The 21,741-nt window shown below is 52.8% G+C and overlaps 1 protein-coding gene across 2 annotated transcripts in view; it reads right to left on the bottom strand.

The window, feature by feature from the left end:
* Positions 1 to 21,741, bottom strand: part of Ptk2b (protein tyrosine kinase 2 beta) — a 117,001-nt gene that overhangs the window by 6,681 nt on the left and 88,579 nt on the right. Inside the window, exons 6-27 of one of the 2 annotated variants that reach the window (XM_047548881.1) lie at positions 20,379 to 20,441; positions 20,127 to 20,181; positions 19,577 to 19,717; positions 19,198 to 19,272; positions 18,577 to 18,678; positions 17,770 to 17,887; positions 17,182 to 17,221; positions 16,816 to 16,862; positions 15,958 to 16,008; positions 15,488 to 15,585; positions 14,631 to 14,715; positions 14,386 to 14,486; positions 14,022 to 14,137; positions 12,855 to 12,955; positions 12,601 to 12,690; positions 11,643 to 11,847; positions 8,843 to 8,951; positions 7,545 to 7,610; positions 5,839 to 5,964; positions 804 to 950; positions 651 to 686; positions 411 to 435 (exon numbers count right to left, since the gene is read on the bottom strand). In XM_047548881.1, the coding sequence (XP_047404837.1) occupies positions 411 to 435; positions 651 to 686; positions 804 to 950; positions 5,839 to 5,964; positions 7,545 to 7,610; positions 8,843 to 8,951; positions 11,643 to 11,847; positions 12,601 to 12,690; positions 12,855 to 12,955; positions 14,022 to 14,137; positions 14,386 to 14,486; positions 14,631 to 14,715; positions 15,488 to 15,585; positions 15,958 to 16,008; positions 16,816 to 16,862; positions 17,182 to 17,221; positions 17,770 to 17,887; positions 18,577 to 18,678; positions 19,198 to 19,272; positions 19,577 to 19,717; positions 20,127 to 20,181; positions 20,379 to 20,441 (1,997 nt within the window). The remainder of the gene's footprint in view (positions 1 to 410; positions 436 to 650; positions 687 to 803; positions 951 to 5,838; positions 5,965 to 7,544; positions 7,611 to 8,842; positions 8,952 to 11,642; positions 11,848 to 12,600; positions 12,691 to 12,854; positions 12,956 to 14,021; positions 14,138 to 14,385; positions 14,487 to 14,630; positions 14,716 to 15,487; positions 15,586 to 15,957; positions 16,009 to 16,815; positions 16,863 to 17,181; positions 17,222 to 17,769; positions 17,888 to 18,576; positions 18,679 to 19,197; positions 19,273 to 19,576; positions 19,718 to 20,126; positions 20,182 to 20,378; positions 20,442 to 21,741) is intronic. The other variant, XM_047548882.1, reaches the window with a different exon arrangement.

Here is a 21,741-nt window from a genome sequence, read left to right on the forward strand (position 1 = left end):
TCATTATCACCAGCTCCTCCCCTCCCTTGCCTGCCTTCAGCAGAGGCTTCTGGAAAGCTCTCATGGGCTGGTCTCATCCTGCGGGCTTGGAGAAGACGTAAGAAGGGGGCGGCAGGTGGAGCTACTTGAGTGTCCTCCACCAGGGTGGGGAGTAGAAAGGAGAGAATTGCCCACTCCGCCAACCAAATGCAGGCAGGAGATGGATGGAGAAGAGGACCGAGGAGGTGGACAGGGCAGGGAGCAGCTCTCCACTCTGAGCCAACCATCTTCGCATGTGCCATATTAAAACAAGGCAGATGGCTCTTAAAATTTCAGGCACACTCTGCTGCTCTCTGCCCAGGCAGTGAACAAGGAAGGGGTACCACAGAGACCCAGGTGGGGGCTCCTCCAAGGAAGGGCAGAACACTCACTGTAGCCGGCCTCCTTCTCTGGGGTCTGCAAGGAAGAAAGGGAAGAGAACTGTCACTCTTACAGCTCTGGGGTCCACCCCTCCCTTGTCCCCACCTCACCCCGCTCCACAGTGTGATTAGAGACTATGACCATTGGGTGGGAGGGTCCCAAGATGCGCAGTAGCAAGGAGAGACAGGCAGGCCAGGGGCTGGGGATTCCTGAGGGGCTTGGCTCTAAGAAGTCCTCTCCAGGTGACTTACCAATGGGGACTTATCATTCATGTAAACCATGGGGTCCTGCAGAGGAGACCAAAGGAAGCAACTTAGGGTTCTGGAACGGAAGGCCCCAGAATGCACAGCATGCCTTTCCAGTGGAGTGCAGGGAAACCCCTCCCCGGCTCTGCACTGGCTCACCAAGGACTTCTCCTCCTGCCTCAGCCACTGGGAATCTTCCAGCATCTGCTTCTGCTGCTTGTCCAGGATCTGCCGCATCTTGATCTTCTCAGCCTCCCACAGCTGCTGGGCCTCTTCTCTGCTGCTGGGTCTGATGAAGTCCTCCTCCTGGGAGGACAGCAGAGAGAAAGGAGAGATGCAATGAGCCCCATCCCCCAGGGTCGGAGGATGGATGGTCCCCAGAAGACCCTCAGGGGAGCGGCAAGCCTTGGCCTCGACAGCCACTTTTCCCTGGTAAGTTTGTTCTTGGCTCTGCGGCCGTGTATGCAGACAGTTATTATCAGGGGTGGGCCTCACACACAGCCTGGGTTGCAGCAGGACAGCAAACCCCAGCACACACTGCTCAACACGCACCGTATTCAAACTGCGACACGAACCGTCAGTGACGTTTTATCTTCAAGTGACGGCCCCAAATCGTATTTTCTCAGTTGGCATTTGTGATGTTGCTGTCATTTAATAGATTTAAAAATGCAAAGCCAGCCCTCTGAAAACCCATGGTGGCAGTTCCGCAAGTTTCCAGGGGCAGAGGTGCAGCCTCTAGCTCCTTGGCGCGCAGTTCCACCTGACCGCCTGCCGTGGCTGAGCCGAGCCAGGTGCAACGGCTGCACCTGTCGACAGTACCTTTCTCTTAAAGCCTGGACTTTGTTAAGGTAGCAGCCGGGGTTGCTTAACCAAAGCTGGGGGGCAGGAGCTAAGAGGAAAGATGAAGAGTGAATTTAAAGAAGCAAAGCTCTGCAGATCTCGAGCAGGTGCTTCCTCTCCCCAGCTTTATTACTCTAACCTGTTTTCACTCACCTGTGGGGCGGAGCCCGTAGTCTGAGCTGCTGAATGGAAGGCGCTGGTGCTTTCCTGGTTCCCCCATTCTTTCTAGGGTTCATTTGTACATTGATCTGCTTAGTCCCTCCGACTATTCTGCTTTTTCCCTGCTGTACAGTGATCCCCTTGGCCTCCGGGACTGAGGGAGGACGAGTGCTCCGGGCATCCTCCTGATCACACAGCGCCCCAGGGCCTTTGCCAGTGACAGGATCCTGCTCTGACACGGACGCCCGCAGGCACCTCAGTTCCTGCCACCGTTTGAACATGGCCCCATAGTTCATGTGATGGATGATTAATCCCCTGTGCAACAGCGTTGGGAGGTGGGACTCTTTTAGGCCACTAGGCCACAAGGGCTCTGCCCTCATGAGGGGTTAGTGCCACTAACACAGGAACAGGTCAGTTATCACGGGAGGGGGTTCCTGATAAAATCACGAGTTAGGCCCCCTGCCCTCACTTTCCCACACTCCCTGTCACTGGGATGATGCCTCCGCCAAGCTATGACACAGCAAGAAGGCACTCACCAGATGTGACCTTTGATGTTGGACCTCCCAGCCTCCAGAACTGGAAGAAATCAGTTTCTGTTCATTATAAATCACTGCCTCAAGTATCCCCTAATAGCAGCACAAAATGGACTAAAACAGTTCCTTTCCTTTGAAGTGGCCAGCAAATGTGCAATTCACATAAAGAAAATTCTAGAAAAACCCTATCTACTTTTAGAATTCTATAATTCCTGCCAAGCTTCTCAAAAGAGTTTCCCCACTACACCCTAAAAAACAACTTGAACATTACAGTTCAGTCTAATAACAGTTGTATTGGGATCGTTTACCTGAAGTTCATTTGGCTGCAGTTACTAACTTTGATTTCTAACAATACTTTTCCCCACAAGTTAGGTTTTTCGCTGAAATAGTCCTTGTTCAATTACAACGAAGCAGACATGGAACTGGTTGCTGGTCAAGAGTGATTTTAAAACATAAAATGTTCCTTTCCTCATGGGGCTGAGTAAACAATAGTTAGGCTCAGGTTTGGGGGCCAGAGAGTCCTTTATTTCAAGGAAATCTCCTGGCCTCCATCACTAGGTAGCTGTGGTCCCTCCCTGCTGTGCCAAATATGTCTCCAATCATTGCCCAGGGTCCCCTCAGAAGCAAGGCACCTCAGGGGAGAATCACTGAGCTAGATCGTCTTAAAAGAAAACAAATTTCAGAACATAAGGTATTTTATAATTCTGGGATTGTTGTATGATTTATTTCACAGACACACACAGAGTGCTACAGTTTGGATGTGGTTTGACAACCGCCCTGCTGAGGATCACATGCTGGATGGAGGCTGGGTTCCACGTGGCAGTATTGAGGTGCTGGAACCCCCAAAAGAAGTAGGGCCAGGTGGGAGGTAACTGGTCCACAGGGGTGTCCCTCTCATGAATGGTTTAAGGCTATCTCATGGGAGTGGGCCAGGTGTGGCAGGAGTCCATTAATTCTGAGGGGATTGCTATGAAAAATGTGTTCCTCCTTGGGATCTTGTTTTCTGTATTGCCATGTGATATCGCCTTCCTGTAGGTGCTCCCACCATAACACCATCTACCACACTGTGATGTAGCCAGAAGGCCTTCACCAGAGCAGATGTCAGTGCCTTACTCTTGGACCTCTGAAACTATGAGCTAAACAAACCTCTCTTCTCCATAAAGTACCCAGCCTCAGGCATTTTGTAATAGCAACACAAAATGGAATAAGACACTGATGCTCCCAAATGAGCAAAGCAAATTTTAAGGCTATAAATATCCTTTATTAAGTGTCAGTCCTGCAAACACAATGGTATGGCTGCCCCAGGCTATTGACAAATGGAGACAAACAGGAACTAAGTGCCTGAGGTCCTAAGTACAGAGATAGGAATTCCTAGGTGTAAGGAAAAAATGCACAGACTGAGCAAGATTCAATGCAAAAAGGATTAGTTGCTCAAGCCCAGAAAATACTGTATAGTTTTAGAAATGCCACCATTTTCATGCTTTGTATGTCCCAGACCTAATCTTACCAAATATTTTAACAAATGCATGTTAGAAGACTTATTCTGTTGTCTTTTAATTTCATAGTAAGACCAAAGGAAAAAAGGAGAACTTTTACAACATTGAATTTCTAGGTTGGTTTTGCTGAAATGTGCTCCAGGCATTCTTCCCAGCTCACGGACACTTAACACTCCCTTTGTCTTGTAAAGCCATGTTCATGAGCTGTGACACCTGTCATTGGGATCCAGCCCCTCCTGCTAGCCTCCACCACTCAAACAGCTCCCCCACTTGCCCCTGCCGTGTCCATCCCTACATTCCAGCTTCTTCCAGTCCAGATTTTCTCCATCCTTCAAGGTCCAGCTGACAACTAGCAGCTGGCAGGAGCCACTCTCCTCTCTGAACACCTACTTTGTGGTCCCCACGACTTCCTGGCTCCTGTTACCTGTCAGCCCGCACTCGACCTGCTCCTTCTGACAGTAAGCTCCTTGAAAGCAAAACCACGTGTTCCTCCTTCAGCACCCCGGACAGAGCTCGGAAGCCTCCAGGCACAGTATGGTCTGTTGTTAGCACTGACTCCTGAGGACTCAGGGGAGGAGATTGCTGCCATCTTGACTCTGTAGCATCCCACAGACTCCCAGATGAGCCAGGCTATGGGCCAGTCAGGAGGAAAACTGTCCCCATCTCTGAGTGTTCCTTAAATGTTTCCAAATGCCTTGCAGGGGGCCTATTGCACCTTGTCAGCCTTCCAACCAGGGAAGAATTTGCTCAATGTTTCTGATCTATATTTTTAGTGTTTTTTTGCTTGATTAAAGAAATCTCATTATGTTCTTCCAGGCAGATTTTTCTTCTTGGCAATTACTTCTAAACCTCTGACACAAAAGGTCTTTTTTCCTGCTGCACAGTCTGTCTTTATGGAACAGAACAAAGTCCTTGCAGTGCAGCAAGGCTTAGACAAAGGCCACGCAGCCCCTCAAGTGTACAAAATAGCTTCTTTCTAAAAGCACAGTTTTTAAAGTAAAGCTCCCTAAAACTTAATTAATTATGGATAAAGAGTCAAGGGCAGGAGGGTAGAGAAACCGCACACTGCCTAAATTATAGTACATGCTTAGAACCATAGCTTTATTATTGTTAAGCATGTGAAAAGACAAATTGTTTAAATTAATGTAAGAGAGAAAAACGAGGTAGGTTGGGGAAAATTTATTTCACAGCAGATCTTGCTGCCTGGAATTTGAAGCTATCAGGGGCATTCAAATTTGTACTAAATAAAGAATAACAGTATAGACGTATAGTAACATGCTTGCCAAAAATTTCCAAACCTATTATGATAAAAACAGATTCCCCTACCCCCAAATTTTTAGAGACATAGATCCTGAGCCTGAAATATCAGACATGTACACGGACTAGAGCTAAAATAATGAGTTGAGCCTGTAACTCAGTTTAGCAAAATATACCAAGATTTCATGACAACAAATGGCAAGAGGTCATTGCATTAAAGGAGATGATTGGTGGCAAGCAGGCATCTGCTTTCAAGCAAAGCTGGTTTTGCCACATAAGACCTGATGGTCATCAGATATTCCATGAAGCACTGAGGGTCTCAGTCTCTGATGGCAAAGAGATCACTGGGGAGGTGGCTTAGCCCCCTCTCCAGCAGTTCATGAGCCAGTAGCCACAATACCCCTTAAGCTCCTCCCCATCCAGCAACACCCTGTACAAAAGCAGCAGCAGGAGAAGCGGCCACCAGGAGGCCTTTCTTTCCTTTGACCGAGGAGAGATTTAGCAATCAGGCAGGAAGGCAGAGTGGGGCAGAACCTCCAGGATCTTTTATTCTCCAGCACCACTAGGCCTGGCTGCACTCCACCCACCAGCCTCCACACTTCTGTGGGACACCCTGCCCCTGGGGTTCAGGAAAGCAAGAGACTTTTACATCTTGTGCCATAGCACCAGTATGGAGGGGCAGTTCCAGGTCCAGCTAGTGTCCCCAGGAGCAGAGCCTGACTTCATCCTAGACGCTGATGTATTTGCAAAGAGAAGAGAGGCATAGAACCCCTTGATGACTTGACAGGCACACAGAAGCATGGAGGGCACCCTCTGAGGCTGAGGATGTGGGTTCTTAGTGTCCCAGGCCACCTCCCTCCAGCAGCCTCCTCAGTCCAGGCTAGGACCCAGCATGCAGAGCCCTCTTACCCGCATGCTGTGGCGCTTGAAGACATTGTGCCGGTGGAGAGGTGGGGTGTGCAGCGAGTTAACAGGAGATGGATACTCCATAGGGCTGGTGAGCGTAGGGGAGCTGGCACACAGACCCTCAGGGACCTATTCAGGAGAAGCAAAGAAGCACAAGGCACACGACAAGACAAGGGGGTGGACAATCAGCTGCTACAAACAGGAGCACAAAGAAGTGATGCAGGAGCACCATGGGGGACACAGACTTGCTCTCCCAGAGTTGACAAAGAATGTGCTGTGGCATTTCCTTGTCCCTGTTGGAGACACATGGCAGAGCATCATGGCCTCTCATTTGCCTAACACTGCCCCAGTGGTGTTCTGCACACACAGGGTCCACCCAGGTTGCTATTGAGATCACACTCCTCCCTTGGGAGCCTTTCAAAACCGTAATGTTTCATAGTCATATTACAAATTGACAGATATGATTAACCCACCGATAAGTAAATGCATACACAGTCGCCCTTCCATATTCAAGGAGGATTCATTCCAGAACCCTTGTAGATACCCCAAGTCTGCAGATGCTCAAGTTCCTTAAATGGTACAGTATTTGCATGTAACCTACATACGTCTTCCAGTACACTTTAAATCATCTCTAGATTGCTTATGCTACCTAATGCAATGTAAACAATATACAAATAGCTGGTATACTGTAATTTTAAGGAACTGGCAAGGAAAAGAGTCTGTACATATTCAAGATAGACAAGATTTTTTTCTTTGTTAATATTTTTGATTTCTGGTTGGTTGAATCCACAGATGCAGGACCCATGAATATGGAATGCCAACCGTGTGTGTGTGTGTGTGTGTGTGTGCTATTATAATTGCATATAGTTACATATATAATTTAAATACCATCTCTATTTTAAATATGTTTAGTTTTTATGGACATTGCTTCCTTCTGAATCAAAGCATTTTATTTATACATAAAGGATTTATCTGTCGGTTCTTGGTCAGGGGCATTTCCTTGAGAAAAACTATATGACCCTGGGGCACAGCCCCTTTGTAAGGAGCATCAGTAAACTGACATTGTCACTGTTGGTTGAGATACTCCAGTTCTGAAGAGCAACTCTGATGGGGAGATGAAAGAAAAGGACAGAGAGGAGGCTGGGCCCCCTCCTACCCAGTCACAAGAGAGGGACTCAGGACAGGGGTGTTCTGAGTCAGGGACCTACAGCCTTGGTGAGATCCATGGCCAGTGGTGATGGAGGAGGAGAAGGCTCAGATGGAACCCTGCTCTGTTCACTGGCCATCCAGTTCCTGACCAGGACCTCTGCAGGGAAACACTTCACTCTCTGGGGACATCCTCCATGCCCAGTTTGCTGGGATTCCTTCTCCGAGGCTCTGCTCAGGGCAGGAGACCAGGGAGGCCTTAGACATGGGAGGGAGCTACGAGTAGGTACAGGAAGCAGCAGACACTGCGGACAGACAGACTAGGCTGCAGGCAGGTCTTCTTAGCTGAGAACAGTCTGGCAGGACTAAATTGCTATTCTTTTGATGTGAGTTCAAATTCACATCAAAGGAGAACCAAACAAAGAAACAAAGAAGAGTCAACCCAGCTTTCTTCACTGCCTGCAGAGGGCTACTGCTCCTTAATGGCACAGGAATGGAAGTTCAAGAAGCACCTTGGCAAGCGAGGCGCCTGACCATTCCCAGCCCCCCGGGTACACATTTACCTGGAACTGTAGCTTGGGAGCCAGCAGGTTGGTTTGTGGAGGGGGTCTATACTTGGGCCGGCTGGGCTGGAAAGAGGATAGAGTAGTGTCAATCGCTGTCTCTCCCCTCACTGAACTTGACCCACTGAGGGGAGCATCAGGTGAATGTAGCTCAGGCTTATTCACAATGAAGAAGCAATAGTGGACAAGGTTATCATTAAAATCATTTTGCATCCACTTGCTGAGCACCAACTAGATGCTGAGAGATGGGAAGGTACAGGGCCTCTGTCACCTGGGGCTATGGCTAATTGGAGGGGTTAATGATCTCTACATGTGCAGCTTCCCTCTATGTGGAAGCACCTAACAAACCAGTCATTGGCAGCCTCATTTAGGGGGTGGTCACTGAGGGCTCAGGAACTCACGGAAACTTCATGAGATAAATGTTGTGCTGGGCCCGAGGGAAAGGGCGGCACATGCCTGGCAGGAGGAACAATAAGATAAGGCCTTGGACCAGTTCATGCATTATTGTGGACTGAGTGCTTCATATGTTTATATGTTCATATGTTGAGGTCCTGCCCCTCAGTGTGATGGTATTAGGAGGTAAAGCCTTTGGGAGGTGATTAGGGTTCAGTGAGTTCATAAGGATGGGGCCCCATAAATGGATTTGTGCCCTTATACAAAGAGGATGAGAGATCAAAGGTCTCTCTCTCTCTCTCTCCACCAGGTGAGGACACAGAAGAAGGTGGCTGCCTGCAAGCCAGGAATGGGTCCTCAGCAGATACCAAAGTTGCTGAGGCCGGTCTTGGACTTCCAGCCCCCAGAACGGTGAGAGATAAGTGTCTGCGGTTTAGGCCACTCATTCTGTGGGATTTTTGTTTGGCAGCTCTAGTTGACAAACGCAGGCAAGGTCTTGGTATCCGCCCCCAAATAGTGGAGCAGTGGGGCTCTGGCTCCTGAGCCCAAGGCTGCCATGGAGAGCGTGGAAACAGAGAAGGGACCTTGGGGGCCCAGGATGGGCTCTCCAGCCATGCATCCTCAGGGAGAGTTAACCTAGCCCTAGAAAGCTCGCAGAAGAAAAGTGTCCAGCTTCCCAAGGGGAACTTCTGAGAGATGATTCTAGACCCAACTTCTCCACAAGGTATCTGTTGTCTCAGATTACATCTGCCAGGGCCCAGATATGTCATGGGGTGATAGACAGCTGAGTTACAGAACTTGGAGAGGATTGTAGGAAAGCATCCTGCTTACACAGAGCAGGCAGGGGTCACATAGGACCTGGCTGTCATGACTCATGGAACTAACAAGAGCAGGGGCCGGCGTACCTTGGGTGGTGGTTCCTGGAAGGCAGTGGGCTCCAATATTTTGGGCGGACGGTAGCGAGCATTCCTTTCTTGCTCTATGGCAATGTCCTTCTCCATCTGATAAATGTCACTGCCAAGGCACCAGGTCCGACAGGGTGAGAAACAGGGTCAAAGTGAGATACTCCCTGTGATTCCTCTCTGTACTATACTGAAACCAGGAGAGGCCTGGATGAGGGCCTTGGATCCCATTTTCATTTCCATTTCCCCTGAAGAGTGGCTGGGAAGACCCCTCTGAGGCAGCCTGGCTTATGGGTCCTGAGGGCACCCTGAGGTTGGGAGGATCACAGGGATGGGTCCAAGGTGGGAAGAGGTCCTTGGAGAGCCAGACTCAGCCCAACCAGGGTGGCAGAAGCCTGCGGCAGCCCCACCCCCTCACATGGTTTGCCCTCCAGCACCTGCTCTTGGTGCCAGTCCCCTGTTTGGATTTCCAATGTCCCAGCCAACTCCGGGATGTAGGCCTAGGTGTGACTTCTTATAAACAATCCACCATCTGGTCTCCGGTGTGGGTGAACGGGCTGCAGATTCACCCCTGGGTTGGCTGTTCTGGCGCCCCTCACTTTTCCACCCTAATTCAGTGCTTCCCAACCTGGGAATCACAGACCCCAGAGGCCTCTGGCATCACCGCAGGGGCTCCATGAATCCACATGCTCAAATGAGTACCGAGTGTTGGGTACTTCTGAATCGGCTTGGTACTGTGTTTTTAAAGACAATGTATTTTGTCAGTCAAAGGATTCTAAATTATGATTACGTGGAAGAAGTCTCCAAATATGATGTTTAAAACAGCCCTTCCTACCCCTACAAGATTGGGAAACACTGATCAAAACCTTTCTTTACCCTAAAGAAGGGACTGTGACCTGCGGGAGGCAGCCGGGGTCCTCTGGGTCTTTGAGTGTCCTTCCTGTTGCGTCGCAGAAGCCTGCTACTGACCCCATCATGGCTGGGAGCTGGCCTGGTGCCTCTGAAGGGGACACCCTCATCTCACGCGTCCCATCACACTCTCTGTGGTTCTCAAGGCCTCAGGATGGATCAAGACCACACGGTCCCTACCTAGAACTTTTGCTCTCAACATACAGCTTTCAATACGTTTCTCCTGGAACTCCCTGGCTTCTCCAATCTCCCTTTTAAGGGACAAATGCAGCTGAATTATCCAGGAGAGCCCATGAAGGAAGGAAATAACTCCCATTTTTGAGACAGGGTCTTGCTCTGTTGCTTACAGCCTCACTAAGTTGCTGAGGCTGGCCTCGAACCTGCAATCCTCCTGCCTCAGTGTCCTGAGTCACTGGGGCTATAGGCATGCACCACCACACCCAGCCAGGGAGGCCTTTTAAGCTGGAGGTTTTGCAGACTATGTTGGGGACCCTGCCCCACAACAAAGGCAGGGTCATCCCTGCTGCCTGCTGCCTGGACATTCTCAGCATCCCTCTTGGTGGCCCTCCAGTCAGGCAGTTTCCAGGGGTAATTTTTCTTGTCCTCACTAAAATTTGCTAACATGTTTACTATAGTGTTAAAGGTTAATTCAACAGGAGATCCCCTAAAACAGAGGTCAGCAAACCATGGTCAAAGGCCAAATGTGGTCTCCCACTTATTTTTCTATGACTTCAAATTTAGAATAGTTATCACATGTTTAATGATTGAAAAAAAAAGAAAAAGATATTTTATGACACATGAAAATCGTGATAAATTCAGATTTTAGTATCCACAGATGAAGTCTTATTGATCACGGCCACCCCCATTCATTTACTACCGTCTGTGGGTGTTTAAGCTGCTAAGGCAGAGATGAGCAGATTCGACTTACACAGACTGCAAAACCCCAAATATTTACTATCTGGTCCTTTACAGAAAAGGTTTGCAGACTTCCTTGCTAAAGTATGCTGGGAGAGGGAGACCACCTTGGGAGCACCAATGGCAGGCATGCCACCAAGCAAACTAGGGACTCCTGGACTTCTGAAATGGACACCCCTCACCTGTGACCTTCCAGTACCAGGGGAACAGTGTCTTGGCACTGGGAAGGATAAGGCCTCAGGCCTTTAGCCCCAGTCAGACGAGACAGGTGTTTTCCAGCCAAACTCTGCAGAGCCTGGGCCTTTGGGTCAGTCTTTTTTTTTTTTTTTGGTACCAGGGATTGAACCCAGGGTGCCTAACCACTGAGCCACATCCCCAGTCATTTTGATATTTTATTAAGAGATAGGGCCTCGCCAAGTGGCTGCAGCTGGCTTTGAACTGGCGATCCTCCTGCCTCAGCCTCCCAAGCTGCTGGGATCATAGGTGTGCACCATGGTGCCCAGTTGGGCCAGTCTTTTGATTCCAACAGAGAAAATACCTTCTGAGCACAGCACGAGCAAGGCGCAGGGCTGGGGTGGAGATGTCCTAGAGAGCGAGGCTCCCCCAGGCTCACCTGTCTCTGAGCTTGTGTCTGACAGCCAGCCTGTCACTTCCAGCCCCTGACAGAGCCGCCTCTGTATGGAGTGCCTGATGTTCATCATGCCTCTCTGGAAGGACCAGTTCACTCTCTGTGGACACGTGGCTCAGCGATGATCGGAAGGGAGGTCTGGGTACATGTCAGGGCCCTCCTGTCACTGCCTTGGCCAAGTGGCTGACTTCGAACCTGAACTCTTCCATTCAGCAGATGGGAACCGGGACACGTGCTGCGTAGCCCCTGAGCGCACTGACTTAGCCGTGAACCTCTCGGTGCCACCGGGCAGCCTCTGGCCTCTGGGCCACCCAGCCACCCTCTGCCCGCGTCTTCCCAGCCTGTGCTCACCTGAGGCTGCACACCAGCTCCGTGAAGCGGGGCCGGTCACTGGGGTCGTAGTCCCAGCAGCGGGTCATGAGGGTGTAAAGGACAGGTGGACAGAGGTCAGGCTTGGGCAGCCGATCCCCTTTCTCCAGCACCCCGATGACATCCTTGTTTTCCAGCCAGAAGAAAGGCTGCTTCCCGAAGCTCAGGATCTCCCACATGCACACGGCTGAGGGCGGAGGCGGAAGGTCAGGCACCGTGGTGGGAGTGGCCACTGGCCCTTGGTCCCAGCAGGGAGGGCCTTTGTTATCTTGCAACTCCCGCTGCTGCTGCTGGGGTCCTGCCCACCATGGGGGTACGCCAAGGGACCAACGACCTACATCTGTAGCACATGAACAGGGACTCCCCTCCCTTCACTCCCTCAACATAGAGCTGTTTGGAGTCTACAGGATCAGGAGGTGTCTCACGTTGGAGCCACCAGGACCTTCTCGTGGGAAGGTTAGAAGCTTAGTGGTAATTCCAGCACCAACCCTTGCTGCCTGTATGATCATGGGCAAGCCCCTTACTTGTCTGAGCCTCAGTTTCCTAAGCTGGAAAATGGGGGTAACAATGAGGATGTTTATGGTCAGCTGTAGGAGAACTGACGGGTAATCTGCAGGGCTGTGTTTGTTGACACCCAGCTGGGTGCTCTTCCCTCCCTGCTTCTCCTTAGATAAAATACAGGGTGCCCCCACTTCAGCATGGTTGGTGGAGCACATGCTTCCCATAGAGACTTTTCCAGGAGGATGAACCCAAATTTTCCAGGGCAGTCCTTGGCTCAGGTCACCCCTGACTCTACCACCAACCTCCCCACCTCTGGGACCTCTCAGTGGCCACAGTGAAGCAGGACCTGAGCAGAACCCTGCTCCCTGCACCCTCCTCTTCGCCCACCGCAGAGGGCGAGTCTGAGCCCCTCTCCACACCCTCCTCAGTTGCCTCATACCAAACATCCAGACGTCGCTGGCCGTTGTGAAGCGGCGGAAGTTAATGGACTCGGGGGACATCCATTTGATGGGGAGACGGGTCACAGAGGCTTGGGGTGCGCAAAGAGGTTTCCAGGAGTTATTCAGGGAAAAAAGATCCAGAATCACCCAGAAAAACAGCCTACTCTCCAGAGGCCTGCTCCCAGGCTGCTGGGTGGTAGGCTCCTTCTGGGATTTTGGTTTCAGGGATAAGCCGTGGCCAGAAGTTCCTCACCTTTGTAATACTCCTCATCCTCGATGTACCGGGAAAGGCCAAAGTCCCCCAGCTTCACACACTCAGGGGAGGCCACCAGGATGTTCCGGACAGCGATGTCCCTGGATGTGAAGGATGTGAAGACCAGGGTGAGGCACTGCCTAGGACCCTGGGGCAGGTGAGAGAGCTCAAGGGAGGGTCCCGCAGGGGGACACAGGAAGAGGTTGCACCCCGGCAGCTTCCTGCAGAGCTGAGCACCAGCCCCCTGGAGGGGCCACTGTGCAGACAGTCCCCTGTGCTGGCAAGCTCCCAACCCAAGCCAGTGGGCCTGTTGGTTCTCCCTGGGGGCTCTGCTCCCAAACGTTTGCTTCCATTCCTGAAGAGATGACTTGAGAGCATGCAGCCTTAAGTTCACAGAGGGGACTAACACACCACCCCACCACCTCAGCCTACACCACTGACAGGGGGCACCTGACCCTTGAGCTAGGATACAAGCTTCACAAGGACAGGGATTGTCTGCTTTGGTCACAACTTTGTCCCAGAGCCTAGGACAGGGCCTGGCACCCAGTAGGCACTCCATAATACTCGTCGAATGAATGGATACTTCCTACGTGGTTTTGCATAGAATCAGGCACGAGGCCACACAGGCCATGGCAGTGGTGGGTAAGTGCCCCGGTCATCTCCCCAGGGCTCATGTTTCCTTGGCAGAGTCTCCTTTCCGGGATTGGGAGCAAGGCCAGGTGGGGAAGGGACCAGCTCCATGGCCACAGGGGAGACTGGACTGGTGGCCCAGGGGCACTGTGCGTTAGGCCTGGACACCAGCACCTTCCAGGACCTCCTTCCTGGACCACCTGCTACCACGTGGGCGGCCTGGAGGAGTCCAGCTCTGAGGAGGTAGGAAGCGGTTTCCTGGCACGGGCAGGGGAGGTGCGGAAGGTGCCAGGCTACCGTCAGACACTGAGCTTTGGAGTTGCTTTGGAGCTACTCTAGGCGACAGTCCTAAGAGGCCCATGCAACTTTTTCAGCTTTTCAGCAAGAACTTTGTAGAAGTGCTTGAGTGCTCTAGGTTGCTGGGCGCAGGCGCAGGCTGGGACTCAGCTCCACCCTGCGTGACCCTGGCCCTGCTCATCCCGGCCTCCTCTGGGATCAAGGAAAGGGCTTGGCTTCCCTGCGGCCCCAGGCACCTACCTGTGCACACAGCTGATGCTCTCCAGGTAGGCCATGGCTTTGCATATCTGTAGAGCATACAGGACGAGGGTGGGCACCTTCAGGGAGTTCTTATTTCGCTCCAGGTAGTGGCCCAGCTGTGGGAAGGGGAGGTGCCATCAGGACCCAGCATGGAGCCAGGGGGCTGGGCTGCTGGCCGCCACGGACCCATCCCTTCCTCTGGGGGGCAAACCCCAAGTTGGCAAGCTGTCCAGCAATTTCCTGTACCAACAGGGCCTCTACTGCTGAGTACGGAAGGCAGATGCTGGGAGAAGTGCCCCTTGCTCTAAATGTCCCTTGGTGCCTCAGCTGTCCTCGGGGTGCCTGGCTGCCTCCTCCAGCTCACCTCCCCATAGGGGTACAGTTCCATGATGATCCAGGTGGGCTCCTCTTCGATGATGCCAATCAGCTTCACGATGTGCGGGTGATCGAGATTCTTCATGATCACTGAGGGGGAAGCGGGAGGGCGGGACAGCTCAAAGGTCACAGAGCAGACCGCAGTCTGCAGGCTCGGCTGGGCAGAGGGCCAGGAGACCCCTCCGTCTCCCCTCCTCGCGGGGCTGGGGAGTCGGTGCCGCCGGGCTCACCCACCTGCCTCACTCATGAACTTCTCCTTGTTGTCCAGAGTGCAGTCCTGCTTGCAGGTCTTGACGGCCACGTTGATTTTCTCCCCTTTCTGCAACAAGAGTGTTCAGGGAACCCTGGTCCAGCCTCATGCTCAGAGGAATCTCGCCTCCCCCTCAGCATGGCCTTGCCACAGACGTGCCGCTGCCGAGCGGAGAGAGGCGACCTGGCCTCTGCAGGACACCCTCCCAGGCCTTTCCTCTCCTCCTCTCCCCTCTGCTTTTCCTTTCCTCTTCTTTCCCTTTCTTCTCCATCCGGCTATGTCAGAACCGGAACGGGGATTGGAGATCAATACCTCAAACTCAGGTGTCCAGATGCTGAGATGGAGGGGGACTTGTGATCTGCCCAAGGCCAGCAGGTGACCCCCAGGCCTCCACCAGGTGCGGGCCTGGCCTTGTTCTCTCTCTACTGCTGGCTTTAAGTTGTGCTGCCCTTTCCTCCTGCTCTGCCCGTCCCCGGGCTTGCTGAAGCATGACAGCAAAGGTGCCGTCTCCTGCCTAGCCGTGCCCCGAGACCAACTCCGCTTGGCGGGGTCCACTCTCCCGCCCCTCAGAACTGCATTTCATCCCCCTCCGTGTATTCTCCCACCAAGTCCTCGGTGACCCTTCTCCCGGCCTGCCTCCATTTCAATCTCCCAGTGCTTTCTGTCCTTCTTGGGAATGACTATCCTTCCCATCACTCCCTGCGCATTTCATAAACACTTCCAAGCCATGTGGATAATGATCCTCCACGTCACGGCTTCCACCTCCAACTGGCTCAGATTTGAGCGCCTGCCTCACCCCCAGACAGGGGGACAAGAAGGTCGGGACGAGTCTGGGACTCACGTGATTTGTGTAGACCCCTTCATAGACCTCCCCAAAGAAGCCTTCTCCCAGAATACGGTTGAGAACCACATCCTCGCGGGCCACACCATACTGTAGAGCTGCAAAGACGGAGAACAGAGCTCCTGGGCACAGAGACTAGGCATCCCCTGGTGCCCCAGAACCCCCAGAACACCTCAGCCAGAATGCACAGGCTAGGCTGGGAAAGGGGATCTAGAACATTCCACTGCCTCAGACCCATGGAGGAGCCATCACCATGTTCCCTGGGTCCCTGGTCCATGTTCTTAGAACCCCCACATCCCCACAGACACACAAAAGCATGTGCTTAATCAGCGGAGGAACTCAGCTTTCAAACCACAGGAGCCCCGGGTCTGCTGCACTCTAGGGGCAGGATGAAGGAAGGGCGGAGTACACCCTCACCATGTCGCTTCCCAGGGTCCTGACGGGTCATCTTGGCAGGGTCAAGGACCTACCTCCTGGCCTTCTCAGGGTCTCATCGGGAATCTCTGCATAGATGTCTGACTCTGGAATGACAAGAAGATGCCCCGTGCGTGGGTGAGAAGCCTCATCAGGCAAGGACGAAAACCAGGGTGTGGCTCCTACTTGGAGACCAGTGCAGCCAAAGAGGTCGGGGTGCTGGCGGGCAAGCTAGGCGGGTCCTGGGCTCCTGTCCCAGGCTTCAGGGCAGCCACTGAGCCTAGGGTGCCTCAGCTCCAGTCTCTGTTTTGTTATCAAGGACAAGACTGTCTCCTTTCAAACACACCTGTTTCCCATTTAACACCATTACGAACTGGATGCTTGGGTCTCTCCAAAATTCGTATGTTGAAGCCCTAACTCACAATATGATGCCTTTAGGATGTGAGACCTTGGGGGGTGACTGGGGTTACATGATGTCAAGGGGTGCAGCCCCCATTACAGGATTAGTGTCCTTATAAGAGGAAGAATAGCCACCAGAGCTCCTTCTCTCTCCAGTACGTGAGCACACAGTGATAAGGCAGCCATCTGGCAAAGACCAGCCCACACCAGACACAGAATCTGCTGGCTCCCTGCTCCTGGGCTTGCCGGCCTCGGGAACCGTGAGAAATCATTCTGTCTGTAAGTCAGAGTCTGTGGTAGTTGGTTTGGGGCCACCTCTCGCTAGGACAAACTCGACGCGAATAGTGAGCTCCATATACGCTCACTATTACAATTGGTGATATTTCAAAGCCAGCGCTGAGAAGTGACAGGGAAGGTTGCTTTCTGTAGCTTGGAGGGAACTGCCAGGAGGGCGGGCAGAGGGAGCAAGCGGGAGGGAGACGGGCGCAGGCTGCGGGCAGGGTGGGCAGGCTTACCTATGCTGCAGCTTTCTGAGAGGTGGGACCGCCTCGCCTCCAGGTTCCTGGGGAGGTGAGAGGGCAGGAGGCACATGAGCACAGAGCGGGGCAAAGCTCCTGCAGGCAGCCCTGGTCCACCCTCACCGACCACCCCATCTGCAGGAGCAGCCCACCTGCCGCCACAAGCTGGGGCCTGGCCCAGCCGGGGGCGGAGACAGCAGCGCCCTCCTAGGATGTCACCAGGGGGCAGCAGGGAGGGACACATGCTGTGTGAAAGGCCAGGGTTCTAACGTTCTCTCAGAAATTAGGGGGTGGGGCACGCTGCCTGGTCCTCCTCGGGCACCCACAGCGAGCTCAGGGCCTCCCAGCTCCCCTGGTACTCACAGCATGGGGATCTGGGGCAGGCTGTTCCGCTTCTCACCATCTGGAGAGAGAGGAGGGGAGGGGAGATTGGAGCCAGGGACACAGAGTCCTGGATGGACAGAGGGCCTGTCACTGCTGCTACAAGAATCCTGCCCACCTTCCGTCCCCTCTCAGCTCCAGGGTGGAGGCTCTGTAGGCCTTGGGCCAGATTCAGAATCCACCTTGTAGACTTCCTCCTGCCAGAATCCCATGATGCATCTCGGACCTGACTTGCTGACCCTGACCCCAGAGGAAGATCCAGCCATGTCCTAACACTGGCTCTGATCTTTCTGGGACTACAAATGTGGGTCCTGCAGAAGTCAGCCTCTATGGAGCTCTGACCAGCAGCACCAGGGGTGGCTGGCCGGGCCAGGGCCGGTAGCTGGCAACCCAGGATGGCCCCACAGGAAGCACTGGCCGGGCTGCCTGAGCACCTCCCCACGCTCCTCAAGAACGCGTCACTCACGGGTCAGTGGCTCAATTCCCCCATGCCTCCACCTTGCCCTGCGGGTGTGGCTCAGCTGCGTGGTCACCCACTGTTGGGTGGCTTTGCCTTTCTAGGAAACCTACCTTTCTTGGGATGGATGATCAGAGAGCCTTTATGTTCCCCCTGAAGCCGGCAGTAACCATCTATGAGGTCAGCCATGTTCTCAGCCTCTGCCAGGGAGGAGGTTTTGATGGACAAGGACTGCAGAGAAAAAGCCAGGCAAAAGTGAGACCTCCAACCGTGGCTAGACTGTACCCTCTAGGCTGGAGAGGCCGCGGGACTCCTGCCCAAGCCCCTGCTGGATTCTACCCATGCTTCCTCTGGGCTCTGTCGGCCTTCCCTGCTGCCACCAGAGGGCATGCTTGCGCTCCCTCCCATTGACCACCTGGAGTTCCAGGAAGGCCAGTTCCTGGGCCTTCGAACTGTGGTCTGAATAGACAGCCCAGTGACTTGCACCTTGTAGGTGCTCACCACGTAAAGCAGAAATAGAGAAATGGGAGGCGAAGTGGAGCAGGGACAGACTGGGGAGAGTAGAGACAAATGCTCTACAGTTCGAGTGAGGTCTCTGATTCTTCCACCATGAAATCCCCCTGTCTCTTGGATCTTGACTTGTAAGTCACTTTTCACTTGGTGAATATTAGACCTTTGGTTTGTACTCTTCCAGTCACCTTGACCAGCCCCCTAATTTTCCCCACTTCTTTCCTGACATTAAAATAAAAATACCAATCATTATCCCAGCACCTTGTTTGGGCAGGGGTGCGGTTTCCTTAACAAGATTCCCAAAGTCACAGAAGCCCTGGCTTCCTGCTGACCACGGCCAGGCTGGCCTGAGCTCGTCCTAACCTGCAGGGATACCGCTGCAGAGCTTCCAGGTGCCGAGGGGTGCTCACCTGGGGAGCGCCTTCGATGCCCAGCTGCAGGACCGCCTGGCCCTCCTCCAGCGGGAGGCACCTGATGGACTTGATCTGCTTGAACTCAGCCAGGCAGGTGGGCTACGGAAAGAAGGGGGTCCTTAAGACCATCCCACTGCTGTGATCAGGCCACATAGATGGGTCAGAATAGGGGGTGGTGAGGAGCGACTGGGACTCTGGCAGATGAAGGGAGTACATCTGGGAGGATCATCTAGTCCAAGTCCCTCACTTTTCAGAAGAGAAGACGGGGTGTGGAGAAAGGCGGGACTTGCCCAAGGTCATGTGTCAAGTTGCTGGTAGAGTCAGAACTGGGTCCAGGTCTCTGGATTCCAGGGTGGTCACTGTCTCATTCTGTCGTTTAAGAGCTACCCTTCTCTGTGGCCAGGAGAATGCCAAGAGCATCCTTCTCTCTCCCTCTGCGCCTACGTCTACCATCTTCCCCATGCTGCTATCTCAAAACACTCCACAGAACGCACGCCAAGGGCGCGGCTCCCGCTCTCAGCAATGGGGGATGGAGACCTGATTGGGCTGACAGTAGGAGTGAGAAGTTGGAAGACCTCGAGCCAGGGGTGGGTGGGGCCTGCCCGCAGCGCTCTGTACCTTTGCATCTTGACTTGTCAGCTGGCGGATGCCTTTAGGGCCGATGACCAGGTCCACGGTAATGTTCCACCCTTGCTGGAATAAAAGGAGAGAGGGGACTGTCACCTCTGTCCTGCCACCCCGTGTGTTGACATTCCAAGAGAAGCTCACAAAGCTAGACAGGGACCACCGTCTCTCCACCCCACCATACCGATCACCCCTCTGGACACTGCCCAACTGCCCCCCTCCCAGGGTTGGGGGACAACATTCCGTTCCCTCCTGCAGCACATGGATTAACATGAGTTCCACCACCGGTAGGTCAGCAAGGCCCTGCTGCCTGAGTACTATCCCTGTCCCCCCAGGTCTAGAATTCAGAGAGAATTAGGAGGGTGGTCATTACAACAAGTTCACAGCGATAGGTCTCCTGGTCGATGTTGGCGAAGCCCGCGAGGGTGTTGAAGAACTTCATGACACACTCCTCCTCCCGGAGAGAGGCGTACTGCTGGAAGGTCTGCTGGATCATCTTCCGGAACTGCTTGGGCTGCGGAGAGGTCAGGCGGTGCTGAGCCAGGCCCTCCTTCCACTAGGTCTCCTGAGTGGATGCCCGCACTGGAAGATGCCCCTAGAGTCCCCGCCATGGGGGCAGCACTGACGTGTTCCCAAAACACGCTCGGTGGTCTTGGGGGAGGACCACCTAACCTGGGCAGAGGCAGGAAAGTCGGCATCCCAATGCTCGGGCTGCCCCTGGGACGGGGGAGCCAGGCACAGCCCATCCCGATTCCCAGCCACAGGTGTGGCCCACGGGGTGCGTTTGTCCGTCCTACGCCCTGGCTCAAGGCAGCACGGATGCCCCAGCTTCTTTGAGGATCCCTGGTGCCATCTCTGTAGTTCTGGCCCAGGGGACCTGCACAAGAAGGGCCTTTGGGCCCCTAGCCCTTTGATTTTCTCACCTTTAAATTCTCCTGCATCTGCTTTGGGAAAAACAGGTCGAGTCCCACTTCCTTTCTGAAAACAGGGAAAGAGAAGCAGCATTCGACTCTCCTTCCCTCCAGCCCAGCACTCACGGCCAGTCGGGAGGAGGTACCGGGGCTTGGGACCAGGAGACAGGCCCTGCCCTACTCGCTGTGGTTGGGGGTGAGTAGGGAAAGAAGGGCGCAGGAGGAAAGGAAGGGAGAGCGTCGGGAGGCGGTCCCAGCACTTACTCCAGGAGCTCGAAGTTGGACTTTTTGTCAAGTGCGTTGTGGGGCATATCCTTGAAGAACCGCCTGGAGAGAAAGGAGTCACGGGGAGGAGTCGATGGTGGAGAAGGAGCCGTCGGAGCAGGGCACGCAGTGCCCACGTGCAGGCCTAGAAGCCCTTCCCCTGCCAGATGTGGGAATCACGGGGAGGAAGGTGGGAGCGTGGTGAAACTGGACCTTTAGAAAACAGCGAGGACAAGGAAACCCCACAGACTGTATTCCCAGAAAAGGCACCGGCCTCATGTCAGGGAGAGCCAGCTCTTAGGCCACATGGCGCTTAGGCTGAGGAAGAAGATGGCAGCTCTATCCAGTATCCAAGAACAACCAAGCCCAGGAGGCCAAGCCTCGGGCCGTCAGCCTAGAGACGCCACTTGCACCTTCAGGTCCTGGTTTCCTGTGCGATTTCTTTTTGCCTGTTGGCTGTCTGTGAAATATGTGCCTACGTTTGTGTGTTCCCCTAAATAATTATTAAATGTACATATAAAAGTTTTTGAATTTACAGAAGAAAATAAAAATGATCCATAATCCCACCAACAGAGGTGACATCTATTACTAAATGACACATATTCTTCAAGTTCCATTCTCCTAAAAGCATATGCACTGATGAAGACTTCTATGTACGGTCAGATGCCACATAATGACCTTTTGGTCAACAATGGGCAACATGGTGGTCTCGTAAGATTATATCACTTAAAGTCACAGGTGAGTTAGTTTGTGTAAATGCGCTCTACTGTGTCCATGTGACAATGAGATCACGTAATGACACATTTCTCAGTACATATCTCCATTATTAACTGATGCAAGACTGAAGTATTTATTGGTAGCAATGGTGGTTTAAGCTGGCACCATAGCCAATGTCCCTGCATGTGCCAGCTTTCCTTCCCTGTCAGGATCACTGTGTCTAGTCATTTCACTGACTATTGTAGTTATTGTCCTACTTTTGATCTTACATTAAAGTAACTTACGCCTCTGATCCCAGCAACTTGGGAGACTGAGACAGGAGGATCTCAAGTGAGAGGCCAGCCTCAGTAACACCGCAAGATCCAAAATAAAAAATAAAAAGGGCTTAGGATGGAGCTCAGTGGTAAAGCACCCCTAGGTTAAATCCCCAGTAAAAAAAGAAAAAAAAAATAACTCAGTAATCCTTTAACCCAGATGTCCTATAGATGTCTGGAAACAGTTTTATGCTACTAAAACTATAAACAGAGAGAAGCAAGTAACTTATGACCCCAAAGCAATGAGCTCAGACAATTTACTGTATTTAGAAAATAGGAAGGTCGGATCCTCACCTCAAACTAATTATCTAGAATATTTATTTCCAATGAAT

Source organism: Sciurus carolinensis, chromosome 4, assembly GCF_902686445.1.
Source record: "Sciurus carolinensis chromosome 4, mSciCar1.2, whole genome shotgun sequence".
In the NCBI taxonomy this organism is placed as follows: Eukaryota; Metazoa; Chordata; class Mammalia; order Rodentia; family Sciuridae; genus Sciurus; species Sciurus carolinensis.